The sequence below is a fragment of the Micropterus salmoides genome, unplaced genomic scaffold (assembly GCF_014851395.1).
Source record: "Micropterus salmoides isolate LMB-PRFRI ecotype aquatic unplaced genomic scaffold, ASM1485139v1 Ms_hic_scaffold_14, whole genome shotgun sequence".
In the NCBI taxonomy this organism is placed as follows: domain Eukaryota; kingdom Metazoa; phylum Chordata; class Actinopteri; order Centrarchiformes; family Centrarchidae; genus Micropterus; species Micropterus salmoides.
This window is the reverse complement of record NW_024040485.1, coordinates 4152486-4180081: the sequence shown is the minus strand read 5'-3', so window position 1 is coordinate 4180081 and position 27596 is coordinate 4152486. Positions and strand designations below refer to the sequence as shown.

Below are 27596 nucleotides of genomic sequence, written 5' to 3'. Positions count from 1 at the left end.
TCTTAACAACTCTGATTTTATTTTTGCATCATAGTAATTCCTTATTAGGCCGAAGACTCACTGCCGTTACAGTCGTTCCTGACCAGGAAGGCACCTGATACAACAGCTGAATTTGAGCGCACAGGGGTGTTATCTACAGAAGGAAGGAAAAAGATAATCACTGTTTGCATTGGTGATCTCGTGGCAAAACATGGATTGTAAGTTTGTCATGTTTTAAGAACAGAAAACCTGAATCCATCTGTAACTATTACACTGTTTTGAATTTTTTTCTCAGGAGCGGGGCCTGGCATATAGGCTAAATTAAGACCCATTGAGTGAGCTAATATAAGTCAGGTTATCTGTACCTTGATTTCAAGATATAGCTATAATTAGTTGTCCATGAATATCAATAGAGATTAATGTTAATCTGGTGCGGACTGGGGCGAAAAAATGGCCCAACAATTTGTCCCACATCAGCCCACTCAGAAAGAAACATTTGTTGGTGCCTCTGGGACTTTAGAGAATTTTATTCCTTAATTCTTGAGAATTTTATGCAAGTAAAGTACACGACTCTGTTCTGCTAGCCCTCATCGCTGCTGTCTTTGAGGTCTTTCACTCATGTCAGGGCTAGTGCTGGTTTCTGAAAATCTTTACTCCAGTAAAATGAAAATTACTCCTATAAAAAAACACTGAAGTAAAAGTAAAAAATTACCATTTCACAAACCTACTCAAGTAAAAGCAGAAACGTGCAGATATCTTCTCTTTTTGGAATAAGCGTACCATCTGCTGTGCATCAGTTTCGCTTTGCTTTACTTGTTTTTTAGCCCTGCTCTAATTTTGTTATTTCTGTTTAATACAATTCTTTTACTTCTTTAAATCTACATAGAGTTATCAGTAAGATCAGTAGTAGTAGGTTAAGCCTACATATAGAGGCCAGCAGGACTGTTGTGTAATCTCTTCGTATTGGTATTAAACAAATAGCAACCAAGCAAATTAGAGAAAAATAAATAACTTCTATCAAAACAAAGCAATGCTCTGTGCAACGAGAGGATTCTGCAAATTTAGGCTATCAGTATCAATCCAGTGAGAATCTGCCTTTTTTATACAGTGCATAGCCTACATCTGCAGAGACTAAATAGGCTTTAATACGCAATTAATGGAAAAGTAAAAATGTTATCAATCATATAAAAATGTGTATACATTATGTAACTTCATGTTATTCATTTGTTTCTTATTGCCTTTCATAGTAATTTTCTTGCACATCTCATGTTTTGCCTCAAACAGCTACCCTTCCACTGCAGACAAGCTGAACGTGGCTAAATCCTTGATTGCAATCTTTCCCTCTCTGAATCTCGGAGTTTGTGGAGAGAACGAAGGATATGTACGTATTAAAATTGAATCTGGCCGTGTTTGCTGAAATAAATGAGTTTTTATTGGCAAAAGGTTGTTGCTTACAAAATTCTACTTTTCAATTAAAATGTGTTTGTAGGAGCATCTATATGACCCTGTGTCCCATAAAGGATTCATAGAAATCAAGCTTTGGAATATGAGGCGGCATCTTGAAGAGGGACAGCAACGCTATCAACGAAAACGAAAAGTTCCCTGCAGTGTTTCAGCTGGAGCATCAGTAACACAGTCACCAGCTGATGAAGACCCAATTGAATGGTTGACTATCATCAAGAGAATGAAGCCATCATCTGAGAACATCACCACCATCAAAATTGCAATGGAAAAGACCTTCAACCATCGCAGGAATTGGATAAGCACGCAGATGCCAACAGTTGGTGACATTTCCCAACAGTACCCCCGTTTCAACAGTACCCCCGTTTCATCGACATGCCATCCCTGGTAAGAATTTTATTTGACTTGCATTTGTCACCTCCTTGTCTCCTCTCTCTTCATCTCCCTCCATTTCTTTTCACAATGCTAACATCTCGCTCTCTCTCTCTCGTGTGGAACCAGGATCTCCTCGCTATGTGACACTGTTGACCAGTGAAGTGCACCAGTTTGTCATTGTTGCCAGAAACGACAAAGTTGTAATTCCATTGGAAGATGAGTGCCTTGGATAAGCTGTTCAAGTTCTACTGGGTCTACAACCTTTCGTATCCTCCCCAGCTTACTTCAGTTTTCATCTTTCTGGAGTATGTATATGACTTGCCAATGTCTAACACTGCAAGAAGATCTAAAGTCTTGGAGCTCATCAGCAAGCTTCAGGCTTTAGCCTAAATCAGCTTGTCATGTACTCTTGTCCAATATGTAAAAAGCCAGTTAGCTCTGAGATCAGGAGACTTCGCTGGCATCTTCGTGCCGTACATTCCCTATCTGACGGACAGGACTACACCATATTTTGCAGCCAAAATGGCTGTGTGTTCATACCATAACATCAATTCATATTCTAAGCATCTTGCAAGAGAGCATTCATCAGGGGATAGCTCACTAAACATGGCTACCCAGCTTTTAGAAGGAGATGTGTCAGACAACCTTACAGAGGACAATGCAGCAAATATCAGCAACAACACACATTTGATTCTTGATGCAACATCAGATTGTGAGGAGGATGCCAATTTGTGTTCTGCTAAGTCTGAGGATGCAGTGTCAGTCACCAGTCATGCTGCTACATTTGCTGCAAAGATGTACTCTTTTTCTAATGTAACATTAAGTGATGTACAAAGAAGTGTAAGTTGCACTAAAGAACTTTTGGACAGGACATCTACCACTGCTTTGCTCAAAAGCTTAGCTGTTCCAGATGACAACGAGGGGTTCGTTCATTAATGAAAGAGTTTGAGACTGCAAGAGAGTCCCTTGAGAATATAGATAACCCTTATAAAATGTCTAAATTCTTTGAAACTGAGTACTCTCTTCTTAAGCCAACCGAGATCTTCTTAGGCCACAGAGCTGAAACTATAAGAAAAAATGGTATTGCACAACAAACACTTGCAGCTGATACATTTCAGTATATTTCCATCCTTGAAATTTCAGACCCTGTATTTGCAGTCTCATAGAAGTACAGATGGAAAGATGCGTGACTATTGTGATGGTGCTCATTTTGCTAGACATGAACTATACAAAACACATCCTGATGCTCTACAGATTCAGCTATACTTTGATGATCTGGAGACAGTTAATCCTCTTGGGTCAAAAACAAAGATTCATAAAATGGGAGTGTATTTTTCATTGAGAAACCTACCCCCTGAGTATAATTCAAGCTTGGCAAACATTCACCTTTGCTTAAAGAAAGTTTTTCTGCTAACAGGTTCTGCCATATTTGCCTTGTTGATAAAACAACTTCACAAAGTGTGTTCAATGAAGATGATCTTGAAAAGAGAGACAGACACAATTACCAGCAGCATGTTGTGTTGAATGATGTCACTGTTACAGGGATCAAACAAGACTCGTGCTTGAATACTTTGGAATACTTTCATGTAACTGAAAATGTAGGGGTTGACATAATGCATGATGTGCTTGAGGGTGTTGCACCTTTGGAAGTAAAACTTTTACTTCAACACTACATTTTTGAAGAAAAGCTGTTGTGCCTGGAACAGCTGAATGAAAGGATAGCCAGCTATGACTATGGGTATTCAAACACAAAAAACAAACCAAGTGTAATCCTTAACCTGAAATCTGAGACAGCCATCAAACAAACAGCAGCACAGATGTGGTGTCTCATACAAAACTTGCCTCTTCTTTTGGGGGACATTGTTAGTCCTGAAAGTCTGCACTGGCAGTTGTTCATTTTGTTACGAGAGATATGTAGCATTATATTTGCTCCTGTTGTAACCAGAGGTCTTGCAGTGTTCCTGAAACAGCTTATCATAGATCATCATAAGAACTGAGCTGAGAACAGAGACGGTTTATGTGTCAAACACAGTTGGTGTAGGTGGACATACATACAGAACAGGGAGCATTCTGATGTTGTCAGCTAGTTCAGAAAAGGAATCAATCTTTGGAGAAGTTGTTCATTTATTCCCAAAGGTGGACAGAAACACTGTGTTGACTTTTTTAAGGATAGTTAATGTTAAATATTTTGATGATCACTTTTACTCATATGCTGTGGAAAAGATGGAGGAGTACAAACTTGTTAAAATTCCTTCTGGTGTGTCAGATTCCCACCCCCTAGATATTCAGACACATTTTTTAGATGATCAGATCTACATCAATCCAAGATACATAGTTTTGAAATAAGTGCAATGATGTAGAAGGTGTGGTTATGTCATTTTGCCCAATGAAATTGGAAAATATCTGTTCTGTCCTGTCAGATTTGTTTTACTGCTGAAATTCTATTCTATGAAATTGTATAGTTGTGTTTGCAGCTATATATTTCTGTTAATCTGGCGTAAGTTCGAATTTGTGGATCTTTTTGCCAATACGTAATAAATGTATTGATATTAAATGCGTTTGAGTCATAAATTGTGTATTCTGTTTTCATTAACTCATTTCGTGTCAAATTAACACTTTTTGTGTAGGGTTTTAGGTTTGTTTCTTTCTACACAATGTGTGTAGCCATGGACAGCACATTATGTATTAATGTTACACATGTTTACACATTTTTGTGTTCACCTTCCTGACACATTCACTGTGTTAAAATCATTAACACAGTGAATGTGTCAAAATTAACACAACAAGGGTTGTCCCAAAACTCACCCATTGATGTGTAAGAATTTAACACAGTTTGTGTAAGTTTTAACACATCCTTTCTAAGAGTGCAGATATGTACACAGAAAGAAACAGCTCTCATGTCAGTGTGTCAGCTGTGTGACTATGAGCCACATCAACACATTTCTCCACACTGGTGAAGCTTCAGTGGAACTCTTTCGCCTCCCAGTGGAGGTTCAGCTCTGACATGACACTTACATCTGCCCCCTACTACATTATAGTGTGTTGAAACCCTGTATTAAAAGTTTATGTACTGTTTATAAATTTGAAATAGAGGTTTTTAAAGTATAGTCTTACCAAACCCGTTTCTTTTCTAAAGCTTTTTCTTGATTTTCTGACTAAAAGTTGTTTGCACTCTTTGTGTCCTTACTCTATAGTATTCTGTCTCTTGTTTTCACTCTCTTTTCTCTCTCCTGCCAAAAAAATCTAACAACAGTTGTAAAAGTGTTATATAAATACATATACATTGTTGCTGATGAAGCTGGCTTTACAGTAATTTGTTTTATTCACTGTAACTGCACATTTGAATATAGAGATTATACCTATGTTGTATTATTATATCTGGAAAAATAAAAACTTTGAAAAAAAACAAATTTGACAAATGATTGTAGAGGATGTCTTCACTGATCACAACTTGATCTTGACTTATGTATCATGGAAATGATATATTCTGTAAATCTTGAGTAATGAAAGTATAATGTGAAAACTAATCTGTCTTTTACAATGCTGTAGCATACCATTTTCAGCACTTCTAAGGCGATTTGAAACATGTATCTTGCATTGTTTGTCATTGGATTCACTGATAGTTAAAACTACTAAATGTTGTGTTTTGGTGATCAAACCATATGTTCTCACATGACATTTCACGAGAAATATTTTGAATCAATGGTTTGTGTGGTGAGAGATGTTTACAATCCAAATGAATGCACAATGGCAAGTTTTGAATGAAAGACTAGCAGTGTTACAAGTGTGATGAGTTTTGAACAAAAAGTTGAAATTTTACCACATACTAGCTATAATAGTACCAACGCGATTAAAAAACTGTATCTGAGGGGAACAGAAGAGCAACAAAAATGAGTCAACAACAGTCTTGTTCTTGTCACCCAGACAGATGCACTTATCCATTTCAGGTCCTGAGTAGAGAGAGTCTGGACGGAGTTACTGGGAGGTGGAGTGGAGAGGGGGAGGAGTTTATGTAGCAGTCGCATACGAGAATATCAGCAGAGCAGGGAGGTTGAATGATTGTGAATTTGGACGAAATGACAAATCTTGGGTTTTAGAATTTTACCAAAACAGTTATAACTTTTGGTACAACAAGGTCCAAACCCTCAGGTCATCAGTCCTCCAGGTATTCTGTCCTTTCTCTCCCAAATTTCTTGTTTCTCTTCAGCTCTTCCTACCAAAGAAAAGAAAATGTCAGTTTCTCTCTGCTCTAAAGGTTTGATGAATATTTATATTGATGTATTTGTATGTAGTTCTTTCTCTTCCACTGAATGGGTCTGAAATGAACGTCACAACAGCTTTATAACTGAAATGTGAAAACTGATGCACGACACAAGAGGGCACCTTCATCCTGCTAACCAGGGATGTAGTGGAGGTTAAAGCTCCTCGGCTCACTTTGTGTGCATGTTTTAGACGTGTTTTTAAGCTGATTAGAGACTTTCTTATTGTGTCATACATCATGGTCGTTGGTGTCAAAAGCAATTATCAAGTAAAACTAATCAGAAATGACTGATATTCCTGGTGATAGATGACACCCACTACAGTTTAATGCTCAGCTCCATTTTAAATGTTTAAACATGGTTTTCTGTGTTTTCTACTACTTTCACTTTGTTCTAGCAGCTGCTGAAGTTCAGGTTGACCACGGTGTGTTTGGGTTGTGTCTCAGAAGGTTGTTCGCATTTATGCTTTTGTGTGAAGGATTATATTAACACTGATCAATAAAACTTAAATCCTTTACTGATATAATTCCTGTTAAATATTCTTTTAAATACATTCAGAAATATTTGTTTGATCCGTTTTCAGTGTGGATAAATATTCCTCCATATGTATTATACTCCCTGTTTTCCTGTCCGAGCTGCAGGGTTTTAATGAAATAGACAAACATGTAAAGTAGCTGCAGATTTCCAGCAGAAGCTCATTTCAAACTGCATGAAAATGTAACTGAATGATTATTAAAGTGTTTCTAAATATATACATTTCTAAAAAAACAACTTATAGTTGAAGGGATATTAAACATTTTATAGAAATCTCCACTTTATTTTGAGAGATATATTTGCTGTATATTTGAATTCAGTAAATACTTGTTTTCTTAATTTTACTTGGAAATGTACTTGATTTCATTTTGTTTCACAGTAACAAGTAATCTCAAATCTTTATTTGAAAACAGAAATGTGCTGCATGCTGTGGTGAGCTTGACACACTCATGCACATGTTATGGCTTTGCACTGTGTGAAGAGGTTCTGGAAGGATGTAACTGATTCTCTGTCATCAATGGTAAATGTATTCCCTATTAAATCTAGCCTACTGATTCCCTTCTGTCAAATCAGAGTTTACTCTGGAAACAAACTGTTATTTCCTCAAATGTTTTTTCCTTTTTTCTGCATTTTGAGCAGCTGTGTTTGTGTGAGAGTGAGTGATCTTTCTGCAAGGATCTTTGAGTGTGAACTTAAAAGTGTCTCTTTCACCATTTGCCATTTAAAATGCCCTGATTTCCAGTAGTCTGGCGGGAAAATAATCAACAAACTACCATTACACCTGTTTGTAACATCTGACTGCTTCTGACCAGTTTGATGTTAGCAGTCACACTGCCTCAGTTCCTCCTTTTAGGCAGAGTCAAGTGGATTCATACTTGCTTTCAGACATGTTGTAGCAATTCTCTGTCCATGTGTAGTGGAGGATTATCAAGATATCCAAAATTGTATGGGTGCCAGACAGGGGAAAAAAAACTTAATCCTAACCTGTCACTTAAAACAGTCAATTGGTAGGATAGATTAGCCCCAGTCACTAGCTACCTTTGCTACAAACACATACCAATAAAAGAAAACTACCAAACACTAATTCAGTCACTCCAAATAAAGTTGATTGTATTCAAAGTCAAACAATAACCCCCATAGTACACAAACATTTCCATTAAAGCAATAAAGAACCTGTCAGAATATATCATTCACATACAACACTAAATGTCCACAATTCAAATGATAAAGAAACAGACTAGTCCTCCAACAGACTAGTCCTCCAACTTGAGGAGGAAGAGGGTGAGTGGTGTGTGTTCAGATGTGTGTGTGTTCAGGGGAAATCAGGAAGTTAAGTCCATTGAACTCAAAACAACAGTTCAGTTTAGTTCATTTGGGTTCTGGTGTGAGAGGGACGAGTGTGTAGGTGTAGTCCAGTTCAATTCAGTTCCATTGAAGGGGGAATAAGGGTTTGGAGGTGTGTGTAGTACAGTTAAATGGGGGGCAGAAGGCAAGGTCCTGCCTATAGCTGGGCAGGAGGATAGAGTAGCCTGGAGAGTTACAATTGGGAGGATTTAGCTTTGCCGGTCCACCAGGACAAGGAAGCTCCAAGCTGCAACTGAGAAGGTTGAAGAGCACGTTAACACGGTTGTCCACACCTACACCAGGGTTCAGCACAGTTTCCCACAGTCCTTTGTTGTTCATTTATGTTCATGAAGTCTGCACAGTTCTCGGTTCCACTGCTTCTCCAACACTTCTACAGTATATGCGTCTCAATTTCACTCTAAGGCCAGGATGCCTGAAAACTGGGTTAATTCAGCAAACTTCCTCTTTCCTCTAAACTTCTCACTCCTCTGTTCTCGTCCATGCATGAAATTTTTGTCCTTCCCCCCAGCTCACAGGTGCCTAATATACCTGCACCTGCTCAAACCACACCCCTAATCAAAACCAAAAGGCCCACTCTAACACTCACCTAACTCTCTCTGCTACGTATGGCAGGGACCCTAAAAAACACCTTTATTTAATCCTGACTTGATTATTGTAACGACTTGCTGTCAGGCCTGCTGCATGCTCATACTAAAAGCCTTCAAATGGTGCAGAATACTGCAGCTAGAATCTCTGTGTGTTTTTGTTCTTTTGTCCTTCTTTTTTTTTTTTTTTTTTTTTTTTTAAACCTGTCCTACCCAGCAGCCTGGTATAGAGTATGATGAGCTGGATACCATATTGTGCCAGACAGATTTTACTTTAACAAGAGAGTGTTAATATAATCCTTTGTCTGTTTTATTATTTATTTAATTATGTATTGATTTGTCACCGGGCCGGACAGGGGGGCACAAACAGACAGCACAGAGAAAGGACAAGACCTGTAAGAGAAGGGGGATGGAAGGTGGGGACAACAGGGAAAAGCAGTGGGAAACACCAATTGCAGAAAGCAACCACCAAGCCACCCACCCGTCAAGGGCCGAGAACTCCAGGCACAAGCCCAGAACAAACCGGAGCACAGCCCTGCCCATCCACACTGCACATCCCGAAAACTAACTATATACCTCAATATCCAGAGGGGTCCAACAACTGGCCGACTGGATCTGGATCCGAGGCCAACGAAGCAAAACAGGGACGCAAACAGGTCCCTCCAAGCCAACGAGGAAATGCCTCCCCCGGACTCCAATGCACAAACTAAACGCCCAGCAGCCATTCAGAGACCCTGCCCAGGGAAAAAGCACAATGCATCAAGATGCATCGACAATCGCCCTTCAATCCCACCGCAGCCCTCCAAACCACAACCGGATCAACCCGCGCAGAGACCCCCATCCCCAGAAGCCAGGGCACCCCGCGACCCCCCAAAGCGCAAAGGACCCCAGACCGCATGTCGAATGCCGAAGAGGGCCCAGGCGAGGAGAGGTGACAACGGGCCCCCAGGCTGAGGGACACAACACCCGCCCAGAAATGAGCAAAAGCCACAAGCCTGAGTCCTCAGATCCCTATGTCAAGAGCGGGCCCCCACGCCAGGGGAGTCCAGGGGCAGGACACGAGGCCAATAAGAATCTCCCCCACTCCTTCAACCCCTCTGCCTGCCTCTGTAAATGTATTGTTTTGTGTTGGATGCATGTCATGGATTGTGAAGTGTTGTATGATGGAGTAAAGATAAGGTGTGTGGTAACTAAGGTGCAGTTAAAATTGGAGGGTAGTTGTAACACAGGCACCCCACAACTGTCAGGTAGTGGAGCCTCCCATCGTGCCCCTCCCACCCCCCAAGCCCTCTGTGTCTAATGTGTAATTAAACTTGAGGGACCCACCAAACGCCCTGCAGCCTGCCCGCCCCCCAGAGTCCTAAGGGTGTATGTTGTGAGACATGACCAAAGGGGGAAAGGTGCATGATGTGCTTGGGCTTTGCCTCTTGTGTGTTTGTTTAGTCTGTCTTTTTTCTAGGTCTCTGAGGTAGGATGGAGGTAGCGTGGCTCAGGTCCCATAAGTATGACGGCACCTGGAAGTTGCCCAACGTCCCCTCAGATCCATATTCTTCATATATCTGTAATTTTGTCATCTGTGTGCAGTGGATGCAGGTGCACGAGATGTGGTTTTGTCTTGTTCCAAGAGGACAGGAGCTGTTTGAAAGAGGCAGGGTGTGTTGCTGTCACAAGACAGTAATTTATATTAAGTTACATATTAATGTAATTGTTTCAGGCTGGTTTTGTAAGAAGATTTGATCCACTTTCAATATAGTTTGCATTGATCTGCCTGTGCCCACAGTTGATTACAAGCCATCTTCACCTGCTCCCTCCTGTGAGGGACCAGGCGGTTAGGCATGAGGAGTCAAGAGGGAAGTTCAAAAGTAAGTGTTTTTATTTACCCAAAATCATTACAACAAAATAAGTGTAAAGTTTTGGGACCATAAAAGAGGTCAAATAAACAAACAGTAACTAACACTCGGAACATAAGAAACTCGGAACATAAGAAACTCAAAAATACAACTGACCTACTACACAAGAAACAAACGGGACTTATATATTGGCTGAACAGAACAATTTTGACACACAGGGGAAGACTAACAAGAACAGCACCACTACATAACTACAAACAACAACAAAACCTACCAAAAACCTTATTCCAAAAGAAATGTATTTTTACTTAACCTTAACCCAAAATACTCAAATATAATATAAATCTAAACCCCAAAATATCTAAGGAGAGAATAAAGCCACCCCCCGGACATAACAAGCAGTGGTAGTGTCCAATTAGGCCCCCTCTCCTATAAAGCTGCTCCTGCTCCAAGCGCCAACCCTTTAAGCCAGCAGACTTCATGGATCTCTCCTGGGTGTGGCATCCAACACTGGTAAGCTCAGAAACAAAAATTAAACAAAGTGACAATCCAAAAGTAACTAATGGTGTGTGCTGCCAAAAAGATGCTTCTGTATAGTCAACAAAATAAAGCATAATGTCAAATGAACTAAGTGTCCTGTAAGTTATTTGTAACCAAAAAAATATTTGCAACTAATGTCTAATGTGTATGAGAAAGGTGTATATAAACTAATCTTAAAGAAAACCGCATAAACTCAGTGCATGAGGTTACCGCTCCCGCTCTTCAACTGGCTGTGAGGCCATGACTTTGGCCATCAGACCTCCATTTCCACCTGAAAGCACAAATCTCTGCAGGAGGCAACTATTGAGCAGTTGGGAGAAACCTCAGGAACTAAGGAGGGATCCCCGTGGTATTATCTGTGATGAGACCATCTGAGACCTTCATATTCATGACCCTCTAACGTCTACCGACCAACTCAACATGAACCTGACGCTGCTCCATGATGACTGTGCTGATCAATTATTATATAGTGTTTCCCGTAAAAGTAAATTTGGTGACCCATTTTAAAATTTTTGATTGCAGCGCATCCTCGCTCCCCACATCCTCACTCGGTCGCTCTATTGCTCTCACAAACACTGACAACAGACCCGTGTGTGAATTGAATGGTTGGTATCATAAACACTGCTGCACCAACATGTCCAACACAACGCTGTCAATGTCGGAGACCCATCTTCAAAACAGTTATTACCGAGTATGTAAGGATCCTAGCTAATAAGGATAGCTATGTTAATTTTGGAAAACAGCTGTCGAAGTTGGCACGCTGTGTAACTGGTAGTCAACAGGTGCGTTCGAGATAACTGGCTGACTTTCGGCGACTTGATAGATAGGGGAATAAAAACAGCTCCGTCAAGTCAGTGACGTTTTGCAGCACAGGTGTTCTGCCGAATTCTGCATGCCTGCCTTGAATTGCATACACCTCACCAGAGGTAAGGCTCTGTTATACTGAAAAAAGAGGTGGATGCAAAATTCTAACAATAAGGCAGCCCTTTTTTGGTTCTATTCAGGAATCGGACCTTAAGGTGTGAACCCGCCCTACGTCATGGTTCAGGACTCACCTGAGCCAGCCCTAACTATAAGCTTTATCAAAGAGGAAGGTCTTAAGCCTACTCTTAAATGTGGAGATGGTGTCTGCCTGCAGAACTGAAACCGGGGCCTGATTCCACAGGAGAGGAGCTTGATAGCTGAGGAATCTGGCTGCAATCTTACTTTTAGAGACTAGGAACCATACAGAAACCTTGCATTCTGGGAGCACCGTGCTCTGGGGGGCTAATGAGGTACTATGAGCTCTTTATGATATGATGGGGCCTGACCATTAAGGGCTTTTTAAGTAAGGAGAAGGATTTTAAATTCTATTCTGGATATTACAGGGAGGTAATACACAGAGTCAGTCCTCAACTTCCTGTGGCCCTAAAAAAAATTCTGCCATGGGGCCGTCCTACTTGACCCGTGAGCAATGTAAAAAATTTGCCATTGCTGCACAGTCACTGCAGTGCTCACTACAATACTCTCTCTGTTTTTAGCCTGAACAGAAACCAATTGTAGTAAAATACTGTGCTGGTTTGAACAGACCTCGGCGCACTAACTCAGTCCTCATGAAGTCTGATAAGACTGGGGGCCAATCTGCTGAGGCTGCCTGTGTTCCAACTGGGTCTGTGTGACTTGCTAAAGACGTCTGTGCTGGGTCTGGTACTAGCTGAAGTCTGTTTTTGAACTGGCTGATGATCCAGCATCTACTCTACTGACAAACATGCTATAGATACTAATGTTATCAGCTCTATTCAAACTGGCTCCCCCAGGTTTTCAAATGTAAAATACTATTTATACTATGACTTAGCTGAATATGTGATGCTTATAATTTACTAAAATAAGTGAATATTGCAGTCTGCCCCACTAATCAACATTTTAATAGTCAATAGTTAGTGTCAATCTCTTTCTTTCCGTCTTGCATTAGTACAGAGTTGTACTGAGAAACTAGAGAGTCATTGTCTTGGTTTAAATGATGTGCGCCTATTATGAGTGCATCATGCCATCACATCTGTGTATTGGCTTGACTGACACAGATGTTGCTGCTGGAACACTCAACGTTTTCTTTTCCGAGCTGCGGTTTATTAACTCCATTGTCCGTCTGTGTTTATCAGAAGTAATAAAAAGTTATAGAGTATACTTCACTCTAACACTGGTCAGGGACAAATTCTGGCAAGCAGCCAAGACTGAGACGACCATGAAATACTGCCCAGCTGGGTTAGCAACCCGCTTGACACTGTTCTTGATCATAAAAGTTTATTAAATCAAGGAGTTCAGCATCAATTACAAGCTCTGCAGCAGCTTGGAGAGTGACCCAACCCGATGGCCACTCTGTCTCTCTGTACATCAAACATAGCTTATATAGGATATGTTTAGTATCTGTTAGGTACCATAGAGGGGTTTGAGTCTGCAAAGTAAAAGGTCAACCCCATAGAAGGGTACAGTACTATTCTCAGGTAACAAAACAAGGGGTTAGAGGTCAAATTCTATAGAAGGGTTCAGTCCCTACCTAACCACCAATCACTGCTCTCCCCGTAGAAGGTCACTGACCCTCTGTCCTGCTGCTACAGTGCTATTTTGAACTGGTGTGAATCAAATGCATAAATATTGGATACTACAACAGACTAGAGAGAGATTGCAGGTCTCTTATCGGAGAAAATAATTTGCTCTGGTGGGAGCAGGTGGATAATTTATCCATACATGTGGATTCAGATGACATAAATGCTGATCAAACACGGTAAGTGTGAGAAAAAAGGCTAAAAAATTTTGCGGCCCCTGCATTCATCAACAAGTAGCTACCAGTGTTACAAAACACAGCCATTATAAAGGCTGTAGCTTGATTTCTAGATTAATTTAGAAAATATTTATATTTATACTTGTTTGAGAACAAAACCCAACACATTTTGATCAAAAAATGTTCACTTGTGAGCAACATTTGACATGTTTTGCTTTGAATAAATGTGGTATGAAGCAGTCAGGAGTAAATGCAAAGCAGATTCAAACATAGACCTACTAGTCAGTCACCATTTCTTACTTTTGAGGTTTAACTATTCATCATCGTAGCTATTTATTAATGAATTCATGAATGATTGTTTTGGTGAGGGCTTTATTAGAAAAATTATCTGAAATAACTTCTCAGAAAATGTACAAATAACACTACTTATAACCAGGCTGGGGTAATAGATTTCTATATGAAAATGAAATAGCGTTTAATGAATAACATCTCAGTTGAGGCAAATATCAAGGACTTGCACTGGTATTTGCATATGTTGGAGTCATGACGCATTTACTGTGAGGAATAACCAGATATAATATGTAGTGTTATATTGCAGTCATAATATGTGGACAGTGAATATTGGTCTGGAGGTGTTTTGACTACGGAAATAAAAGCTGGACTCCAACAACCAGGAAAGGTGACGTTGCTTGTGATTAGTGTATTTTCATGCAGGCAGCTTTCAGGGAAGGCAGATAAGTACGTGCAGCTGTTGCTGGCAGAGGGCATTGTTGGGGTTTTTAACACATGGTTCAGGTTTGGTTATTAGCTGAATATGAAAGATATTCTAGAAATATTAATAAAACTGTTAATACTCAAAAGTATTAATTATAATTAATAAATGCGGGGCACCACCCTGGAATCAGGGACCAATAACCAAATATGAGCCAAGTATGTTTTGTCTAAAAGATGGTTTGTCCACCTATAGATGGTAAACAGAGAAGGGTGAGCCGTGGCAACTCTAACTATAACATTATACACAAATAATCACAAGCAACGACTTCTTAAAATATAATAGAATTTATTCAACTCAAGCATAGATCAATGATCAATAATTTTAGCAAGTAAATCACTATGCAAGCGTGTGTGTGTGTTTGGGGGGTGGAGGTGAGCGATAAAGGAGGGGAAGAGACTAAAAGAGGGGGGTGGATCCGACCACGTGGGTGGTCGCAGATCCGGTTCAGAATGGTCTAGAGTACCGGCTGATTTTGGAATCAAGATGGCGGGTCAAACCATGTGATTTCAAGATCGAGAGGGCGGAAAATCTCTGTCCCCCGAGCTAAAAAATTGGAGACCTCTGATGCTACCCTGCTGTGGGTCACAGGTCTGGTTAGCTTCAGAGATCACGTGGTGTGTGCATGTGGGGTTAGTAAGCAGAAGGAGGAGAGAAAGGCACGGAGGAAAGCTATATACAATTTACCACAGTCTATCCTACAGCCACCAGCAGTGAACGTCCATTCAGCAGCAGTTGCTGGCTTTGGATTAGATAGAATGTGCAATTGTATCTGTTCTCAGACAACAGAAGCCAACACCAAAAAACATAATTTTTGTTGCAAACACTCGGCTACAACTTTATCAATGAGAGGAATGGTAGTGAACTTGCAGAGAGAGAGAGAGAGAGAGGGAGGAAGCCTACACAGTATACACACAGAGATACAGACAGTAAAGGTGATGTTGCTATAGACTGAATAGTAGTGTTAATGATAATAATTGTGATGTTAATGATTATAATAACAATAATAGGACTAGTAACAATTATTGTAGCAGAGGGTGTCGAGCAGGAACATGGGGGCAGCAGGTGACCCGCAACCACAGATCCAGACTCCACAGCTCCAGAGCCAGAAACACCTGCAGGAAGTGACAGGAGGAGAGAGGAGAGAGACGAGAAAGCACAAGACTACCGGAAAGGGGAGAAGTCGAGTTAGTAACATGCAATAATGGGATGAGTTTGCATAGAGAGGGAGAGAAAATAGAGGAGAGAGGAGCTTGGTGCATCATGGGAAATCCCCCGGCAGTCTAGGCCTATCGCAGCATAACTAAGGGATGGTTCAGGACTCACCTGAGCCAGCCCTAACTATAAGCTTTATCAAAGAGGAAAGTCTTAAGCCTACTCTTAAATGTGGAGATGGTGTCTGCCTCCTGAACCCAAACTGGAACCTGGTTCCACAGGAGAGGAGCTTGATAACTGAACGCTCTGGCTCCCATTCTACTTTTGGAGACTCTAGGAACCACAAGTAACCCTGCATTCTGGGAGCGCAGTGCTCTGGTGGGGTAGTAAGGTACTATGAGCTCTTTGAGATAAGATGGTGCCTGACCATTAAGAGCTTTGTAGGTAAGAAGAATGATTTTAAATTCTATTCTGGATTTTACTGGAAGCCAATGCAGAGAAGCTAAGACAAGAGAAATATGATCTCTTTTCCTGGTTCCTGAACAGGTGCAGCAGCATTCTGGATCAGCTGAAGAGTCTTAATGGACTTTTTCAAGGACTTTTTCAAGCAGCCTGATAATAAGGAATTGCAGTAATCCAGCCTAGAAGTAACAAATGCATGGACTAGTTTTTCTGCATCATTTTTAGACAGGATGTTCCTGATTTTCGCAATATTACGTAGGTGAAAAAAAGGCGGTCCTTGAAATTTGCTTAATGTGAGACTTAAACGACATGTCCTGATCAAAGATAACTCCAAGATTCCTCACAGTGATGCTGGAGGCCAGGGCAATGCTAACAAGGGAAACTCTATCTTTAGATAATGGATCACAGAGGTGCTTGGGCCCCAGAACAATAACTTTAGTTTTATCTGAGTTTAACATTAGAAAATTACAGGTCATCCAGGTTTTAACATCCTGAACACACATTTGAAGTTTAGCTAACTGATTAGTTTCATCTGGCTTGATCGATAGATATAACTGAGTATCATCTGCATAACAATGAAAGTTTATGGAATATTTCCTGATAATATTGTCTAAAGGAAGCATATATAAATTGAACAGGATTGGTCCGAGGACAGATCCTTGTGGAACTCCATGACTAACTTTGGCGTGCATGGAGGACTCATCGTTAACATGTACAAACTGAAATTGATCTGATAAATAGGACTTAAACCAGCGGATCCTTTAATGCCAATGAAATGTTCCAGTCTCTGTAATAGGATCTGATGGTCAATGTTATCAAATGCAGCACTAAGATCTAATAAAACCAGTACAGAAAGTCCTTTGTCTGGTGCAATAAGGAGGTCGTTTCACCAGTGCTGTCTCTGTGCTATGATGAGCTCTAAATCCTGACTGAAAATCCTCAAATAAACTATTGCTCTGTAGAAAGTCACACAGCTGTTTAGCAACTGATTTCTCCAGGATCTTAGAGAGAAATGGAAGGTTAGATCTATAGTTGGCTAAAACATCTGGATCAAGTTTGAGCTTTTTCAGAAGAGGTTTAATTACAGCTACTTTAAAGTACTGTGGTACATAGCCTGTTGACAAAGATAGCTTGATTATATCTAGTATGGAAGTGCTGACTAAGGGTAAAACTTTAAGCGACCTGTACGATGAGCTGTTCCAAACTGGCTACATCCCACCTACACCACAGCAGTCAGACGTCAGCCAAGCGTCTCAGGGGAGACGTTTGCGATCCGAGGTGAGCATACCACGGCGTCGCCAGGATCCTCGCTTCTCCAACGAAATATCCCCATCTTCCCGCAGCTCTCAGGCCTCATCCCATCAGCCAGCAAGATCAGAAATTCTCCTCTTCTACAAACCGATCCTGAAGTGGTCCGTTGCACGCCTTCAATGGTTCCTCAGAGGGAAAGGCAACTTTGTTCCATCTCTACAAATTCTACATCAATCCTCCGGCAATACCAACCACCGTGCCTCCAGTGCTTCCAGGCCTCGGCCAGCAGCGTCACGCACGACGTCACAGGGCCTCGACGGCCACAGCACGCATCTCCAGCTCCCCCTGGCAGGGATCAGGTCGTATTTCCCCATGTGCCTGCTCCCTCTGTGTCTGTGATGTCTCAGGCAATCTCTGCCTTCTTTTCATCCCTGTGCCCGCAGGCTGCACTCTCCTCCCACACACACACATCTTTTCATCCGATCATCCCTTCCTCTACCCTTCCTTTAGCCGCTCACAGCCATACAGCTTCTGCTCCTATCTCATTCCAAACAGTCGAAGCAGCATTTCAGGAGCCCAGCACAGCAACTCAAAGGGCCTCACCAATCATCGGCGGTGATCCTGAGCTTCCTACGTCTTTGACAACTGGTCTATTCTTAATCCCAAAACCCCCACCCCCCACCCCCTCCCTTACCCAACACCCGAATGTTTTTGCTTGTGTTAACAATTTTTCCCTGGCCACAGCAACTCCAGCAACTCAGCCAGCTTCAACAATCCATCAACCTTCATCTATCTCCCCCGCATTGCGCCAGCAGATTCTCGTTGGTAATTACATAGACTTAGCTCAGCTCCTACAACCATCCATAATCGACACTAGTCATCCTACGGAAATACAGACTAACCTCAGTTCAGAACAGCTCTGTCACCCTCCAGAGCTAGGGAATTAACACCTTCAGAATTTGCCCTAGCTTTTTCTCTCTTCCGCGACACAATCGAGGAGGAAGGAGTTTATGGACGATTATCTCTCTATAGTGTTAGTCATGGCTTTACAGTTCGGGGGGACAGGTTTCTATAGCTACCACGTGCATTTCACTAATCAGGCAGCCGGACTGTTCGTTAACTTTCTCATAAACGGCTACACACACGGTTTCCATCCAGGTATAGAAGTCCTCCCAGACTCTACGCACGCCTGCCACAACCTCCAGTCTGCTCTCTCAGAACCCCACATAGTCGACTCTTTACTAGCTAAAGAAGTCAAAGAGGGTTTTATGATAGGCCCATTCGACAAGCCTCCTTTTTCAGCGTTCTGAATCAGTCCTATAGGCGTCGCCACCCGGAAGTATTCCGGAAAAAAAGAATGGTTAATCACCATCACCTATCCTCCCCAAACAGCTCACTCATTCCAAGCATACACTAACATTAATCACACCATCAACTTCATCTGCATAGCAGGTCAAGGGGCTTAGCTTTCCAAAGCAGATATCACCAGCACATTCAAAGTCTTGCCCATTCACCGAGATTTCTGGCGTTTTTTCGGGGTTTGCTGTAAAGGAGCCTATAATTTTTCTCACCCCCTCGCGCAGGGCTTAATACTCTCATCAAAGCTTTTCACAAACTAGGCATCCCCCTCTCCAAAGAGAAAACCTCAGGGCCTAGCACCTCCATCGCATTCTTAGGGATCACCCTGGACTCAACATCCTTCCAGGCATCGCTGCCCGCAGAGAAAATACAGCGCATCTCTCTACTTCTCTTAAACTTTCTTCTAGCAGTCAGATGCACCAAACGTCAGCTGCTAGCCCTCTTCGGCCATCTCAATTATACCATTCGCATAATTCCACAGGCAAAATCCTTCTTGTCCAATCTCTTAACCACAGCCGCAGCTGTCCCCTCTCTCCATGATAGAGTCGTTCTGGACAAGGCATGCAAAATCGAAATGCGCCTGTGGCAACATTTCCTGGTTTCCTGGAACGGCATTTCCTTCTTCTATGAAGACTTCATCACCCAGCCTGAGCTGTACACTGACACAGCTCCTTCTGTAGGTTTCGGCGGCTACTACAGGGGGAGGTGGTTCGCCTCCGCTTTGCCCCCAGAATTCACACAATTCACACATTCCACAAACTATATCCCATCGCCGCCATTCTTTGGGGTCACAAATGGTCAAGGAAGTCCCTTCTCATTTATTCCGACAACACAGCAGTAGTTGAAATCTTAAACAATGGTTGATCTCGTTCTCCGGTCATCGCACAGTTCCTTCGCAGACTCACACTAATATCCGCCCAACATCAGTTCATCCTCAGGGCAGCTCACGTTCCCGGCTACCAAAACAGCAACGCCGATTCACTGTCTTGTTTCTCTTTCCAGAAATTCAGACACTTGGCTCCAGAATCGGACTGTCATCCCACACCAGTGCCACCGTTTTCAGCCTCAACATTCAACTAAATCCTCAGCTGAGAAACCTGTCTTACACCTCACAAGAAGCCATCATCAAGAGCCTCGTCCCCAGCACTCTCTCAGCCTACTTGACTGGCTGGAATCGCTTCAAGGCATTTCACGCCACATATCTGCTGCCATTTCCCTCTCTGGACATCATGTCCATCTTCAATTTCATCACCTATGCGCATTCCATCAAGAAAATCTGCTCCTCTACCATCCAGACCGACTTAGCAGGCATCAATTTCTTCTTCAGTATAGTCACTGGTTTCCCATGTCTGTCCACCTCTCATTCCCACATTAATTAAAGGCTTGAAGAAACAAGAATCCACTCTTGCCACTTACCTCTCACTTCAGACCTCCTCAGTCGCTGCATTCATTCTCTTCGTTCTTCGTCATCTGCCTACAATCCTTCCCGTCATCCCAGTCTGTCAGACATCACCATTCACACCTCTAACTCTCTCATTTTCACACTCCGAAGAAGTAAAACGGATCAGCTAGGAGTTTCCTTCCCCATCTACATCTTCCACCTCAGTGCTGTAGATCCTCACTTCACACAGAATTAACGGCTTTGTTCCAGGAAAGAAGACATCGATGTAGCGCCCCGACATGGTTGTATTACATGTGAAGTTATTCCACTCGTTTCGTTTGAAGTTTGTGATGTCTTTACACCTGGAAGAGAGAGAAAAATAGGAACGTACATTAAGAGGGAGAGAGGCAGAATTGATTAAAACCTGTCAAGTTAACTAATAAACGTTTTTACTTCGTCAACTAACATTAATTCGATAGTGTGAATAAATCATTTGAGTGCACAGCTCACCTTGTTTGAGAACAAAACCCAACACATTCTGATCAAAAGAAGTTCACTTCCATTAGTCAGTGTCACTTATAAATACATAGATGTTAGTATCCAACTTCTTTAAATGTAACTGATGAAAGTTATTATCCATTTAATTTTGCAGCAACACTACAGAAGCTGGAGCAATAGATTTCTAAAATGAAATAGCGTTTTGTACACAACAACTCTGTTGAGGCCAATATCAAGGAAAAGCACAGATATTTGCATTTGTTGGAGCCATGATGCACTTACAATGCGGGTTGACCAGAGACAATATGTAGTGTTATGTTGCAATAAGTTATAATATGTGGACAGATGTAAATATTGGTGTGGAGGTGCTTTGACTACTGAAATAAAAGCTGGACTCTGAGTAGCAACCAGGAAAGGTGACGTTGCTTGTGATTAGTGTATTTTAATGCAGGCAGCATTCAGGGAAGGGAGATAAGTAGGCCTACACATTCAGTTCAGTTCATTATGGAGAGAGAAATAGGCCAACAAGGTGAGTGAAGTTACTAGAACCTAAATAGCATTTTTTTTTTCACTTTTCTAATTGTATACATACATATTTTACACACACACACACATATATATATATATATATATATATATATATATACACACATATATACACATATATGTATATATATATATAGTCCTCACACAGTCTTTCTCTTAAATGTACAGTAGCCACATTTGTGCAATTTAAAAGAAACTGAAAGCATGTATCTGTCTGTGGTCATTTGTGAAAAAACTGCTGATGTTGCTTTATTTTCTCCTCCATAGTAAAGATGCTGTGGAGTCTGTTGTTCATCTCTCTGATTGGTAAGCAGATCACTTTGTGCACATGCATGTCAGCAATCTTTTAAACAGTTGATACACAGATGAGATTGTAGGGCAGAGCCACAAAAATGTGAGTCATGGATAAAATAATAAAACAGTTAATTGTGTTTAACTGCAAACTGCTCACCACCAAATATTTAAGGATAGCATTTTGAAAGATGAGTATTCTGTGCTTACTGTTGCCAGTAACTTTGACATGACTAAAATCTAAATATTGAAATGAAAGCAGGAATTCTTATATAATCTTCTGGTGTTTAACATTTCACAGGAAGTGCACAAAATGATGATGGTACAGGTAGGACTAAAAGCATTTCTTTACACTCATCAGTTTAATTTCTCTCAAGTCATGTAAAAAAAGTATAATATTTCTGTGCTAATATGTAAGGATTTATGTATGTAAGTATGCTACGTTTTGTTTTTTTTCATTTACAGCTCTCTGCAACACACAACTCCTACCACTTAATAGGACAAAAACATCCCAGAAATCAAACTACACAGACAAAAATCAACTCATCTACTCTTCTGAAAGAGCTACTGATGGGAATATGACGACATGTGCTATCACTGGGACAGAGTCAGACCCCTGGTGGAGAATTGACCTGCTGCGTGTCTACAACATTTCTTATATCACTATCTACAACACAGTTGCGTACAACACTGACATAAGCGGTGCTCAGATCCACATTGGGAGCTCAAGTGAGAACAACGGCATCACTAACAGCATGTAATACCTTCATGTTACTTTGAATTGCTTTATTTCAAATTTTTTCACAGCTCCAGTGACAAATTATTCCCAGCTGTGGCTTGGTTTCACAGAGTAAAAGATAAACCTAACAAAAGGTACTTGGTGCTGGCCGTATACTGTAAATATCTTTTTACACAGTCTGTGTGGTTTGTGCATCAATCAAAAATATACCATACAGACTGGCAGCTTAGTATACTTCATAGCCCCACAGACACTGGCAGGATTATGGGGTTTCCCTCTGGGTGTTGGAAGTGTCTGTAGAACTTCATTTTCAGCTTCTACATATCCAAAGCAAGCACAGACAACATTCTTCCTGCCCTTTCTGCCTCTTTCCTTCTTAATGTACATTCATATTTTTCTCTCTCTTCCAGATGTAAAGAAATCACAAACTTCAAACAAAACGAGTGGAATAACTTCACATGTATTACAACCATGTCAGGGCGCTACATCACTGTCTTCTATCCAGGAAATAAACCGTTAATTCTGTGTGAAGTGATGATCTACGGCACAATAACAGGTACAAGAAATGTTCTCACCCAGGTGGGCTTCTCAGCGGCACCGAGCGGTACTTACATTTTCCTCTTTAATGTACTGTGCCTTTGTCTTGCGCACAGCTGGCACTTCTCACAAGACCCAGCTCACAGCCTACTCTGTCTTGCTGACCTGGCTGGGCAGTGGATCTCTTGGTCTGTCTGTCTTGCTTGGCAGCCACTTCCAGCGCTGTGAGTGTGAAATACAGCTGTTGTGTTTATAAACATGTGTTCAGATGCACGTGCAGCAAATCAAACTCAGCTTTCCAGCAGCAACCTCTGTGGTAACTGGTCAAGATTAGTAACTCTTGACTAATGCAAAGTAGAAACCAATGGATTGACATTGATTATTGATTAGTTCAAGATCGTTTATTGTCAATCATCTATATACCGAGTAATGAACAAAATGCCTTTTCTCACGGTCCAATGTGCTAAAAACAAAGCCACAATAGCCTAATTCAACTTCCAAGACAAGACAAAACAAAAATTAGACATGCTGGCCAGCCCAAAAAAAGAAAGCCATTTATTGTTTAATGCAGCAGTCATATGTTGACTACATTAGACCAAAGTTACTGTGAATCAGTTCACTGATCACCTCACCTCCTCCTCCTCTCATCTCGCTGGAGCCTTGCACTCTGACAGAACACAGTGCGCCCACGGCATGCTCCAGGACATTGATGGTTGCAGGTCTGTGTAAAGATGTGGACGGAACGGTCTCCGATTTCCTGGTATTTGGCAGCAAGAGTCCCGTTTTCTCCAGACCGAACATTTACCGGGAACAGCCTTAAGTCCAAGCTGGGCCAGCATGGCTCTATCCCGGCTGTCTTCCCTCTCCTCTGGTGGCCACAGCACCCGCCGTGGTGCCTGGTCCTTTTTGATTAAGTAGCCTACATAAATATGCTTATTGAGCAGTAGTAGGCTACTATATCAACATAGGAAATGCTTGGTTAAAAGCAAAAATCATTAAGCATTGCATGTTAATTTAACTTGGTATTGTTTTGGACAACACTGTAAAATGTTTTTTTTAACTTTAAGAATAATTACTCTTTAAAACTTTATTGTGGAGTACATCTCTGTTATCATATAAAGGGTGATGGATATGACTACAGAATGTGACATCTGAATCCAGAAAAAAACATTCTTACTCAGTAATACATAGAATTGTTTCACTTGCTCTGTCCCTGAGATACAGTATTAGTTTGTATCTGTGTGGGGACACAAAATGACCCATCTGTAACTCTTACAGTGAACAACAACAAACATCATCACTTTTACTTTGTGTCATTTGTTAATCCACTTTTCACTGCTCTTTTTGTCTCAGCTCCTTCAAGCGCAAGAAACTTCAAATCAACAGCACAAAATGAGACCAGTATCACTCTGCAGTGGAATAAAGTGAACGACTACATCAGCTTTATTCTCCAGTTTAATGGTAGAGAGATCGACATCGCTGCACCAGATGGAGATGGACCAGTAACGTACACAGTCTCATCTCTCACTGCTGGAACTACATACACATTCGCTCTCTTCTCTGTGTTTGAGAACGTCAGAAGCAGTGGAGTCAGCATTACTGCAGTTACTGGTAAGATGTTTGACTTCATATATGTGTATTTAACCAGCCATAACTTTCCATAATTTTCATCTTGCAACTTGGGAAGCTACTGGCCAGTTAATAGTACTTACCGGCAGTAGAAGTTTTTTCCTTGTTACATTTGAACATTTTTCTTGTCCCTTGTTCATTTAATTAAGTTCATGTTGTCTTTGTTTCTTGTTTGTCCAATTTTACATTATACACTTAACATTACATTAGCTGGTTATTATTTTTACTCATTTTATTTTTATATAAATTATAAATGCACATTTCATTTTATTTTCAGTTATAATATATCATGCAACAGAAGTTTGGCTGATTTTTCAAGAACAAATTGTCATGGGGCGCTGAGTGCAGGCTGAGGACTGAGGTGTGGACCCAAATGCAGACGTAGGCGAGGTGGTTGCAGTTCAAACAAAAGATTTTATTCGAGCACAAACTAAAGTGAAACAGGCTTACATGGAGCTCAGGAAAAAAGTCCAAACAAAGGTAATCCAGAAAAATGCAAATCCAACATAAAGACAGAGTAATTCAAAACGGGGAAACAAATCAGAAATCAGAGCACAAGGCAGAACACTCAACATCAGACACAAGGACGTGACAAAGACTGAAGAAACAAGCAAGCATATATACACACACAGGAACTAACGACACAGGTGAAGGGAATTAGGACTAATCAGGCACAGCAGACTGAATAAGACAGAGTGCAACATTAAGGAAACCAGACAGGAAACTAATACAGAACAGAATAAAGAATAAACCGAAAAGACTACAAACACAAGCAGTCACAGATCCAAAAACAAAGGCAGAAGTAACAAATAAATCATCAAGACAACAATATACTAAGTAACAACAGGAACAAAGCTAGACAAAAACACCAGGCACAGAGGACTACAAAATAAAACAGGAAGTGAAGTTCACGGAACACACGAGGACAGATCTACCAAAGTAAAAATGGAAAGTAAAAATGGAACGACTGCAAAATCAGGACATGGACAGGACCAAACTAAAACATGGAGATAAAAGACTAAGGACAAAGATACAGACCATAAGTAATAAAACACAGAAGTACATCAACCAAGAAAACACTCAACATGAACTAAAGCACAGGACTAAGAACTACGATGAGAGACAAGACAGTTACTAAGAAAACTTAATGCGAATAAACAAAATAATAAACTAGACTACAAAACTCCAAACCATGACAATATCAAATAAACACAGGAAAAAAACTAACAAATAATCATTTCATCTTAAAATATTCTTCTTTCCATGTAAACAAACACCATCTTTCCAAAACATCTCTGACTCTGCGTCCTACAGCAAAACGCCCAAGTAAGTATTTGCATTACATTCATTTCATGGTCTGAGCCTTTGCTGCGAGCCCAGTTCATGAATGGATTTTCATCAGTTGATTGTAATGGATATCATTATCACCACTGTATTGTGTTTATCACGTTTCTTCTATTTGTTTTTCATTATTTACTATGTATTTACTTTGTTGCTAAAACAGAAACAAGTCTGTTATTCCTTATATTTATATTAAACCAGAAAATAATTTAAACACTGCATTACAATTGAATACATTCATAATATTATTATTATCATGTGAATTGTTCTATGTCACATGTTGTGTATTTATGTCAACAGATTATGTTCTTGTCATGAATGTGGAATTTGAGTTGTTGACTCAGCTGTCAGACTCGGACTTGCAGAGTGTGTTGGAGGAGGTGAGACTAACTGCTGTTGGGGTATTTTTTCAATGTCATGACTAGTATGTAATCACTTTTAATTTAAATAATGTACAAACTATTTTGTTCAGTATTAACATGGTTTTTCTGTGTGTGTTTGTGTGTGTGTGTGTGTGTGTGTGTGTGTGTGTGTGTGTGGCTTTTTTTAAAATAAAGGTCTTCAGACAATATGGATTGTCGCCACAGTTGTCCTTCAAAGTGTTGCGACGTGAGATCAGGAAAGACTAAATGAAATAAAGGAGGATGGATCTGCAAGTTATTTAGACTTTCCACAATTTGAATTGCTTTCCTTGAAGCGAATAATAAAAACTGATAGGAAAGACATCAGATTCCTGTGAAATGTGGTTCGACTTATTTTTTCTTACTGTATACTACTACTTAATACTTCTAATGTTATGCGGACAACTTGTTGTATGTATTGCTACTACCATTACATTGTTAAACATGTGCTCCTTCTTCGCATGAAAAAATCCAGAAACTATAAATATGCAAACTTTTTTCATTTGGAAAGTTGAACATATATTAAACTCAGATTTAAAGTTAGCACAGACAACCTTTTTCAGCAGATGAATGTAAATATGTCTTTTAGTAACAAACATCAACACATGCACCATTCTGCAGAGTGAAGCTCAAACATTCAGGTGAAGTAACAATAAAGAAAACACATTTTAGAGTGGAGGGGGACTTTAAACAATCCATTTCATTCAATTTTAATTGTTTTATGCCTTCAGGAAATCTCAAAGCGTTCCAGAAAGAGAAGACGGGCTGAGCTGGTGGAGGTGATCCAGAAGAAGCAGGCAGCTGGATTCTGCAACGGCTACTTACATTTAATGTGGTCATCGCATTTTGTGTGTGCAGTTTTGGGATTTGTGTGTATAGTTAAAAAAAACAAGCATCGTTTGTAAAATGTGTATAAGCAGTTGTGTAAAACTGTATAAAGGCAGTGAAACCACCGCTTTCCTCTTGGGAGTTTTGCTCCTCCGCTCTGCCTGGTACTCTCCAAACAACGCGCTGAAGCCTTCTGTGACATCCGGACAATCTCAACGCTGATGACGTCTTAACTGAAAACCCGCCTTGATAAGACTGAGAGATTGCATTTTCTTTTGCATTGTGTTCCACAAATATGGAGGACGGATCCTGACAGAATCAGAAATAAATACATAAATAAATAATTGCTCAATAAATAAATAAAATCCGATGCACAAACACAGTAAATAAATAAATGTAGGCAGTAATTAAATTATACAATGAGGCATAAATATATATATATATATCTTTTAATTAGCTTCATTATTAATTACCTCTCACAACTTTATTTATTGTCTGAGAAACTTATCTGAAAAGAGGCTATCAAGTCTTAATTATATGCGATGCAAGCACAACATAAAACATTACACATGTCACAATGTCCAGTTTTCAAAATAAGGTGTTAATACAACATATACAGAATGAATAATAAGATTACCGTAATTGTGTTATATTGAGTAAAAAGCATGTTACGTGTCCATTAAAAGTAATAAAAACACCAA

At 40.5% G+C, this 27596-nt stretch overlaps 1 protein-coding gene and 1 pseudogene across 4 annotated transcripts; both read left to right on the top strand.

Moving 5' to 3' along the window:
- The first annotated feature begins 17240 nt into the window (after window positions 1–17240).
- Window positions 17241–19784, top strand: LOC119902954 (annotated as a pseudogene).
- Window positions 19785–21375: 1591 nt separating this feature from the next.
- On the top strand, window positions 21376–27596 carry LOC119901694 (fucolectin-4-like). Of its 4 annotated transcripts, XR_005444235.1 has the most exons (9): window positions 21383–21435; window positions 21722–21748; window positions 21886–22177; window positions 22570–22715; window positions 24050–24307; window positions 25640–25651; window positions 25967–26046; window positions 26224–26708; window positions 26799–27596. XR_005444235.1 is itself a non-coding variant. In XM_038717280.1 (8 exons), the coding sequence occupies exons 1-8, from the start codon at window positions 21402–21404 to the stop codon at window positions 26293–26295; spliced, it is 921 nt and encodes a 306-aa protein (XP_038573208.1). In that variant the 5' UTR covers window positions 21383–21401; the 3' UTR covers window positions 26296–27596. The 4 variants fall into 4 exon arrangements, 1 of the variants encoding a protein (XP_038573208.1); XR_005444237.1 differs by lacking the exon at window positions 21722–21748 and having other exon boundaries at window positions 21376–21435; XR_005444236.1 differs by lacking the exon at window positions 25640–25651.